The sequence below is a fragment of the Hipposideros armiger genome, unplaced genomic scaffold (genome assembly GCF_001890085.2).
Source record: "Hipposideros armiger isolate ML-2016 unplaced genomic scaffold, ASM189008v1 scaffold_505, whole genome shotgun sequence".
Taxonomy (NCBI): domain Eukaryota; kingdom Metazoa; phylum Chordata; class Mammalia; order Chiroptera; family Hipposideridae; genus Hipposideros; species Hipposideros armiger.
In genome coordinates, this window is record NW_017731855.1 from 762892 (window position 1) to 772628 (window position 9737).

The following is a 9737-nucleotide window of genomic DNA, read 5'->3' on the forward strand; positions in this document are numbered from 1 at the left end:
CTATATTTATCATCATGAATATGCTCAAAAATAGATGGTTAAGTGAAAAAAAGCAAGTTCCAGAATAGCATAATTAGTATGACTCCAATTATTTTAATATTTATATATAAATACATCAATGTTATTATATATATATATATATATATATATATATATATATATATATATGAAAAAATCTGAAAGAATATACCTCAAACTGTTAAGAGGAGTTAATACAAGATATGGTATTAGTGAGGACATTTATTTTCTGCATTTCACATTTCAGTTTCTGGATTTTTACAGAGAGTATCTGGTACTCTTATATCAGAAAAATGTAAGGGTAAATAAAACGTTTATTGTGTGGGAGGGAAAAAATTAAAATGCAGAAAACAAAAATATTTAAAAAGCAATGGCATAGACTTCGTTATCACTGCTCTCCTACTTTCCCCAAATAGAAAAATTTGGCAAAGACCCAGAATTTGTGTCAGTGGAGAGAAATGTATAGTTCTAAGCAAATTAAAATATTAACATTCCATAAAAGCTTTCAGCATTGACACTATGAAAGAGAAACTGCATGCATCCTCATGGTGTTGATTACAGAGTGGATAGATTTGCAACAAAAAAATCAAAACCAATTAGCTGTGAAATGTATTATAGTTAGAAAAAGTAAAGCCTAGTTTTAATCTATTCAGTCTTACACACACACACACACACACACACACACACATTTTATATGTGCCATAAATATTCAAAAGATTATCTTACCCATTTTTCTGCAAATTCATTTACAACACTGGTAATATGGATTGCAGGCACTTCATCAAAAACAGAGAAGCTCATTTCAATATTGTAGAAGGAAACTGTAATTAAAAATAAGGAGATTAATTTCATTCATTTAGTTCAAGGAATTTAACTTCTGTCAATTTGGTCAGCATTGCTCTTCATTTTAAAGAAACCAAACAATGAAGTCTCACTCTTAAACCTTTCTTAATATAACTCCAAGGTCAAGAACCAGCACTTTTGGCTTCATATTCAAAAGCAACACAGGACAGACCATTGAATTTTTGCTTTAATTACTTGTATAGTTCTATATAGTTGATAGACATTCTCCAAATCTCCCAAATCCTCAATTTTCACTGGCCAACAGATTTCCAGTCCATTGAATGGCCGAGCCAAATATTATCTCACAAGATCATTTGTCCTGAGAAAATATTTATTTTTTCCTGTGCCTTTCTTTCTGCTTCAGGTTTTTCTCTCTGTGGTTCCCTCTCTGTCATCTGTCCTGTAAAATTTCAATTTTGGAATGTTAAAAGTTGAAGGAACATCCAAAAATTGAACAATGTGCAAGCCAAATACTCCCTGGCCTCTGATAAACATTCCAAGCTAGCTGGAGGCAAAGATTGGAGAAGGCTGAGACTAGTTAGTATAAGAGGAATTTTAAAAGGCAGGTTAGACTATATTTTGGTGTTTTCTGGTATGTGGTCAATATGCCAGACCCAAGACTATATAATCCTGTTATTGGGAAAGGGGTGATGTTCCTGATCCATGTTCACATTGGCAGAATCAGAGGTAGAGCATCAGAAATAAAACAGGTGAAAAAATATATTTGCATTATATGTCAATAAAGCAAAGATAAGCAAGATGGCTAGAGAATCCTGTATTTGGATAAGTCACCCACTGCACCCACTGTCTGAAGGAGATAAGAAACTCCAGTACCCTCCTTTACATACTTTTCTGCCTTCAGAGAACTGACCACCTTGGAAAACATATGGCTTGTTGAGCATGCATTCTGGTAGTGATACACTGCACACATTGTGGAACATACCTGCAGACTCTGTGGTGATAGCTGAAGTCAATGTTCCTGTAGATAGAAAGGAAGGGGTGGAGTCCAGCCAGGTTGTGTCAGAAGAGGAAGACAGCAGTGAAGACACAGTTGCTGTAGAAGGATATGTTATTCTAGTGGATGTGAGTGGAAATGAGGCTCCAGTAGCAGTGGATGTGGTGGTGGTTATATTTGGAAGGGAGTCCTTTGTGGGCTTAGGAAAAACTAAAGTAGGAGATGCAGATGCAGCTGGAATTCTGCTCCATGCAGACATTATTGTAGGGCTAGGCCGAAGCATGGAACCGATAGATAGGGTGTGATTAGCTGTAGAAGGCGACCTACTCATTCTGCTAAAAGAGGAAGATTGAGACATAGTCCTGGAGTTGGCAGCCACAGTGTTTCTGGAAGGAGCCTCAGGGGATTTGGAAATGTATACACTGCCATCTGTGATTGTCATAGATACAGGGAGAGAAGTTGGGAAGCCAGTAGTGATGCTGCCCACTGTAGACATAGGAGTGGTTTTGGTGAGTGTGGAGTTTACAGTAGCAAAGGGTAGTGCTGTGAAGTTAGTGAATGGGTGTGTTGGTGTCATGTTAGAAGTCAGAACTGTGGATCTTGACACTTTTGCTGTAATGGAAGTTATAATGTGAGGAGTATTAGATACAGTTGGCAGAGGCGAACCTGAAGGGAGACTAGATAAGATCCAAGTCAGGATGGGTGAAGTAGCAGCCTTTGAAATTATAGATCCTGAAGCAACTCCGGAAGGATTCAATGGGAGTGTGGTCCCAGGAGCCACAGATGGGGTTGTCTTCTCAAATGTCTGCTTAATGTCAGCCAAAGTGGTAGGGATAGACCTTGAAGATATTGATAATGAAGGGCTCTCAGACATCCCCAAGGTAGGAAGAATTCCTGATGTGGAAATTGATGACATTGCCGTAACATCTCCAGATACAAGAGCAGTCTGAGGGGCTGTGAATGTTGACAAAGACCCAGGAACAAGGTGTGGAGTCTCTGTTTCCATCTTGTGGGATGTTGGCACAGGAGTAGTGGTGAAAATTGGAAATTGAGAATCTTCAGCTGTGGGTGTGTTCCAGGAAGTCATAAGCAGAGACTGAGTGTTGCCAAATGGAGTTCTTGTTCCCAGTACTGGAAAGCCAGCCATTTGGGATGTGGGAGGGGAAAAAGTCTTTGGAGTAGAGAACTCAGTTTCAGTACTATGAGGTGAAAAAAGAAATGATGTCAAAGAGGGCAGAGTTGCACTGGCTGGAATCCGTGAAGGGTATGAAACAGGGGCATGCACAGATGTGGCACCTTTTATTAGTTCAGCTGTCAAAATACTTTCTGACAAGGAAGTCGTCTTTTTTGTATTTGAAGAAAGGTAAGTGGTGGCTTTTATGCTTTTTGTGGGTCCAGAAGTGCTCCTAAAGCTAGTCAAAGATGGGGAAAACTGAATATTTAAGGAAGTTTGGAGACTATCTGAAGGAGTAGATGAAAGCACACTTTCAGGGGCAGCAGTTCTGGAATAAGTATTTGTGAGAGCTGTTACTCCACCACTGCTTACAGTATATAAGGAGTTGTTAGTAATTCCAGATAATATGCCCAGAGTTGTAGCCTCATCTTCTTGTGATGATTCTTGGGTTGTTGACAGAAATGGTGAAAGTGTGGTCTTTGGAGTGGAAGAAATAGCTTCAGTGGAGGTAGTGGTGTCCACAAATGGAGTCGCCACCTCTGCCATAATAGTGGTTGGAATGGTTTTCACAGAGGAAAATGTTGGCTCTGTTGGAGAGGGAAAGGATGTAGGTGTGATATTGGAGGACATCTCTGTCATTTCTGAAGTAGTAAAAGCAGAGGAAACGATTGTGCTTTTTGAAGTAGGTCCAGCATATGTCTCAGGTGTGATATCCAGTGTAGATGTTTGCACGGTCATAGTAGTCCTGGGGGTAATTGAAGACAGTAATGTAGGGAATGGGCCAACTCTTGTGGAAGTATCAGAAGAAACAGCTGGAGGTGAGAAAGCAGAGTCAAGAACTGACGTTGAAGACACCTCAGAGACAGGCCCAGAAGTGGCTATAGAGGGACTTTTCAAACAATCTGGGTGTGCTGTTTTAGAAGATGTAGTCTTTAGTACTGTGGGAGTGTCAGAAACTCTTCTGGAGGTAAAGGCATTGACACTAACTGGCAGTGAGGACATCTGGTAGATAGGAATGGACGTTGACATAGAGGTTTTCCCAAGAAGTGCCGTAGTAACATTCGGAGCAGGAAGGACTGTAGTGATCCCATCAGTAGAGATAACTGTAAATTTGGAACTAGATAGTCCAGTTGTGGAAAGAGACAGGGACTCAGGGGAAGTCTGTGTGTTTGCAGAAATGGGAGAGGCAACTGAAGTCACTTCAGGCTGAGTCCTGGGTGAAAGCAAGCGTGAAAGAGTTGTGTTGATGTTTACAGGATTTGATATTCTGGTTGTCCTGGAAGTTATGGTATCTACAAATGAAGGATCCTGGCTGTATGAGAAAGGGTGAGTCACAGAGGTGGTGCTTACTATCATTTTCTCAGTCCTGGGAGTATATACTGAAAGGGCACTCATACTTTCCTTTTCAGGAGACAAAGTTGTGGTAATTGTCACAGGCTGTGAAGGGAGAACTGTTTTCCCAAAAGTGGTATACATTTCTGGAAGGTGAACATCTGTGTTACTTGAGGTCCAGGTAGGTGTAGTCTGTGTACTCCTAGAAGTGGGAGATGAAGTTGAAATCCTATCATGTGGAGTTGCAAGTGGAATCTCTGAAGGTGAATGTGTGTGGTGACCGGAAATTTTTGTGGTCTCAGCAAATCCTGTACCTGTCATTTCTGAGAATGAAGTACCCTGGGACTCTGAAATAAAAGGATTCTTTGATGGGGACATTTCTGTCATGTCCACAATTTCAGGGGTGTTTCCCAGGGAGGTGATTATCTCCTCTTTGCCAGAAGACAAGGTAGAAAAGTCTGTCACTGATAGGGTGGGGACCAGTGTGTTTGCAAGACGTGTGGAAAATTGAGAAATGTGACCATCTGCTGAAGTAGTAAGTTTGTTGGCATAGGTGTGTGAGGGCATGGTCTCATCAACAACAGAAGTTTCTGTGGTGCCAGTAACCAAACTAACACCATCTCCACTACCACTGAATGTGTACGAAAAGCTGACAGCATGGGTAGAAGTCTCCTCCACTTGAGATACAGGGTGGGTTGCTACTGGTGTATACGTAGTTGAGATCATATGAGTGGAGGACGTAACAGGAAGGTTTCCAGGGAGAGATTTAGAGCAGGCCAGGGTGAGTGTGGATGGAGTTACTCTGTCAGCTGAGGTGGAGAGAAGGGTGGTCTCAGCCTTAGTTGCCACAGGAGTGCTAGATGTCAGCGAGGGAACTGGAGTTTCTGTCAGAGAGGGAACCGCTGTGGGGGTCATCCTGACAGGGGTCACTGTGGCCCCTGAAGTGGTGTGAGCTGAGACTCTGTGGGTAGGCACAATATTGCTGGTTACAGAAGCAGTCTGATCCAATGATGGTACCAATGCTGTGGTCAATTTAGCTGATGACAGAGTTGAGATATCTGACAGTATAGGTGTGGAGGAAGCTCTGGTCAGTGTAGAAGGCTCAGACATGCTAAGCTTAGTCTCCTCAGATACCACCATAGAGGTAACAGCAGAGACATTAACTGGCAGTGAGAACATATGGGTAATAGGCACAGGAGTTGCAGAGGAATGGGTAGCTGTGGGCTGTGCAGGCAAGAGACTAGCAGACAAAGACATAGCTGTCCTGTCTGTAGGGACAGCGACAGAACTAGTCTCCAATATCCTTGCAGCGGAAGCACCCAGGGGTTCAGGGAATGTCTGTGTCCTCCCAGAAGTGGGAGATGCAGTTGGATTCCCCTCAGGTGGAGTCTCTGAAGTCCAAAGTGCTGTGTAGTTGTGGGTGGAATTAAAGATTTCTGCAGTTCCATTGCATGAACTCTTAGGTGTGGTTTTCACCAATTTTGTAGACAGCCAACTTCCTCTCACAGTAGTTGCAGTTTTACCATCCAGTGAGGTAGAAAACTTTTCTAAATCAGGAAAATGAGAAATGGCGACAGAAGTTGTCACCATTTGTGCAGACTCATCTGTTGCTTCCAGCATTGTTGCAAATGGAGAAAACTCCATTGTCGCTGCTATAGTCGATTTTTCCTTAAGATAATGGGAAGTTGTTTCTTTCCTTGTCACAGTAGCATTGTATCTTTGTGTTGTTGCAGGCTCTGACATAGGGATTGTTGTCTCTCCAAATTCAATTGTACCTTTCGTCTCTGTTTGTGTGGTCTCGGAAGCACTCTCCTCAGTAGAAAAATTCAGCTCAATGTCAGCAAGGGTAGATATTATATCTACTGGTGGAACAACTGTCTCCCTTGATGTTGAAAGTTCATTTCCAACTACTGTGGACATAGGGGTGGGTTTTAGTAGTAAGGTGGTAAGTTTAAACTCAGGCAGTTTGGTTACAGATGTCATTCCAGAAACTGTGGAGAAATTGGCAAACCATGGAGATGTCAAGTTAGATAGAGCTGTTGTATGCCTGTTTGTAATAGCATCAGTAGTAATGAGAGAATCGGCAGTAGTGGTAGCCTCACTCTCTGTGGATACTTCTGGCGGGATAATAATGTTAGTAGTTGTGGATGAATGTTCTGTATTTGAAGTACTCCCATGGAATACTGATGCCAACAAGGTCTTGTCTGGCCTGGAAGTCCAAGTGATCTCATTGGTGGAGAATAGAGGTGGCTCAGATGTGGGACCTGACTCAGATGTCTTGGATGTGGAAGCTGATCTAGTGGAAATCGAAGGAAACATGTTTTCACCACTTGTGGGTATATTCTGGGTATAGACTTGCCCAGCGATTGTGGGGGAAAAAATACTTTCAGCCACTGTAGGTACAAGTGTAATTCCAGGAGTCAAGGCTGTATGTGTTGTCTCAGCATCAATAACTGTCTGTACACTCTGAGCTCCAGTGAGTGAAGAGGATGTTCTGAAAGAAAGGGCCATAGCAGAGGCCTCTTTTGGCATGGAGGTAGATATTGTATCCTCTACTCTGGGTGAAGAGACATCCTGGAAATTTGTAGACGTCAATTCTGTTTCAGCTGTTCTTAGCTCAGGAGTCGTCCCAATAGGCTTAGTTGGGAGTGTCATTGAATGAACTGTAAATGATATTTCTGTATCAGTTGTTGCCCATGTAGATGCTGTCTGATTTCCAGGAAATACAGTATCTCCTGGAGTAACTGTGGAGATAAGCACAGACTCAGGTGGGGATGCTGGTGCAGTCCCAGTGTGACTAGTTGCAGCTGAAGTCTGTTTCGCAGTGGACCGAGGTACAGTTCCAGCTGCTGTTGATGCAAGAAACTCCTGGCTAGCTGTGGAGATAGGGAGTGCCCCAATATCCGTGGATTTGTGTTTGGGCCAAGATGTTGTAGATGTGGATGTCGACTCAATAGATGACAATAAAGATGTTGTCTTCATAATGGCTGGCTGAGATCCACTCACTGAAGTTTTGGATACTATTGAATTCTTGGTAAATCCAGAGGTATACAGGAAATTAGTAGCTGTAGTTGGGTGAAGGGCCCCAGTAGCAATGGCTTCAGACCTTTTTGTTGTTCTTGTGCTCTCTGAAGGCGGGGATTTAGTTATTTTCATGGAATTGTTAGTAGTGTCTATGGAGGTACTCTTGGTAGGCAGAGCAATGGCTGCTGAAGTAGACAAAATGTCTGCTGCAAATGTAGCTGTCTCAGCTATGGATGTCTTTAAAAAAATTGGTGCACTTGTTACTTCCAGAGGTGGAGATGTTGTATTGGAATATGATGTAGTTGTATAATCAGTTGCAAATATAGGCATGCTTTTAGACATCATTGTAGAATAATATACAGTCTTTTGTGGCTTTAGTCCGGTAACTTGGGATGGGGTTGTTAAATCTATTTGTTGTGAAAGAGTTGTACTTGTTTCTTGAATTGTTACATTTTCAGAAGCAACTGAAAAAAATAGAAAGCGTGTGTTACTTTGGATTCAGACTTAGAAATCAGAGACAATTCTTTAAGAAAGAGCTATATAGTTTTTTTTTCTCATATTTTAAAAAGGAGGTATCAGATATAATGAAATCACTTAATTACTTGGTTTTTCTTACAATGATTTTCTACTTTCTAAAATATATATATATCATTCTCATAATGCCCTGGTTAAGCAACAAGTAGGAGGACATCCATTCCATAGTGTCTTCATAAAAATGTCTAGGCACTCCTGAAAGAGGTATACATGCTAGAGTAGTGTACTGCTTAAGATGATTAGCTTGGGAAATAGACCAATTTCTTGGAAGACACAAGTTACCAAAACTCACTTAAAAAGAAATAGATAACTTGAGTAGTCCTATATCTACTAAAGAAATTGAATTGTGTGGCTTAAAATCTTCCAAAACATAGGACCAGCTTTGGATTCAAGTAGATGTAATTTTAAATCCTGGCTCCATCACTTACTCATTATGTAGCTTTGGACTAATTACTTAACCTCTCTGTACTTCAATTTCCTCCTCTGCAATGTGAGACAATAACACTTACCTTACAAAATTGTTCTGAGAATTGAGTTAATGCATGTAAAACACTTAGCATAGTACCAGGCAAACAGTATGTACTCAAAAAATAATTACTGTTGTGAATAAAGGCTTGCTATTTTAGACTTGATCAAATTTCTATTATTCATCTAAATACTACAGATCAAAAATGCTTTAATCAGGAACCCCAAGATTAAAATTTCTTGAACATGCACCACTTATGTACATATATATCTCTATCTATCTATAAATATATGTATATTTGTTTATCAATAATGTATATATGTGTCTATATAATAAATTTGTATTATGTATATTATAAACATACACAAAAATAGAAATGTCAAAGGATATGATAAAAATAAGTATAAACAGAAGTTTTACAATATTTCCTTCCTGCACTCTAATGTATTGTCTGTGTACCCTCTAGAATTGTGCACTCCATTTTGAAGACCACTGGGGCCTAGCTTATGTCTCAATTCAAGTCAATTAAATTTAACAAGTATTATTAATACTATTTTAGGTCCTGTGAGAAATGTATGGAGTTTATGACATGATTTCTTTCCTCAAAGAGCTGACATTCATATTGGAAAAGTCATATTACTGAAATATTTTAGACAAAATATAACATAATATTTTTAAAACAAAACAATGAAAACACAATAAAATAATAATACCATTCATACTAAAGTGAACTACGGAAAATAATCAGGTTTCAAATGTCTCTAAAGTGCAATCAATGGGAGATCAATGGGGTGAGAGGGCAGCCCTGGCTTCAAGCTAATGAGGATGCTTTCTCTTAAAAGATGCAGGCCTTTGAGAAATGATGAGATTTGGGTAGAAAAGGCAAAGGCACATGGCAATGAATATGGAGGCAGTGAAAAAAATCAGTCTAGCTGGGAGGGAGTATGTTGGATAGGGGTGAGAAAGAATGTCAGACTAGGCATGCTATCTTAGTTAATGCACCTAAAATTTATAAAATATATATTACAATTACCCCTGTTTCAGAGTTGAAGAAACAAAGTGTCAGAAACTTTACATGAATTGCTCAAGTTCACACTTGGAGTTCAAACCAAGGTCTATCATCTTTGCTCTTAACCACTACACCATCTGGAAGGGTATAGATTCTTGAGCAAGGAAAATGAGTTGATAAAAAGTAGTCTTTAAGGAAAATGAATTTTTTTTATTGCCTCTGTGCCTTTGTTTTTTTTGGGGTTTTTTTTGTTTTTTTTTATTTTTTATTGGGGAATTGGGGGGATGTGAACAGTGCTGGGGAATTGGGGAAAGGGGAACAGACAAGTTGCTGTCGTTTTGTTCTTCAATCTAGTTGTGGAGGATGTTGCTTCACTGGCCCA

General features: G+C 40.2%; 1 protein-coding gene across 1 annotated transcript in view; it reads right to left on the bottom strand.

Annotated features, from left to right (window-relative positions):
• The window catches only part of ADGRG4 (adhesion G protein-coupled receptor G4), a 91579-nt gene that overhangs the window by 53480 nt on the left and 28362 nt on the right, over window positions 1-9737 (bottom strand). The window contains 2 exon segments of the mRNA XM_019667774.1: window positions 745-839; window positions 1805-7810. Of these exon segments, the coding sequence (XP_019523319.1) occupies window positions 745-839; window positions 1805-7810 (6101 nt within the window).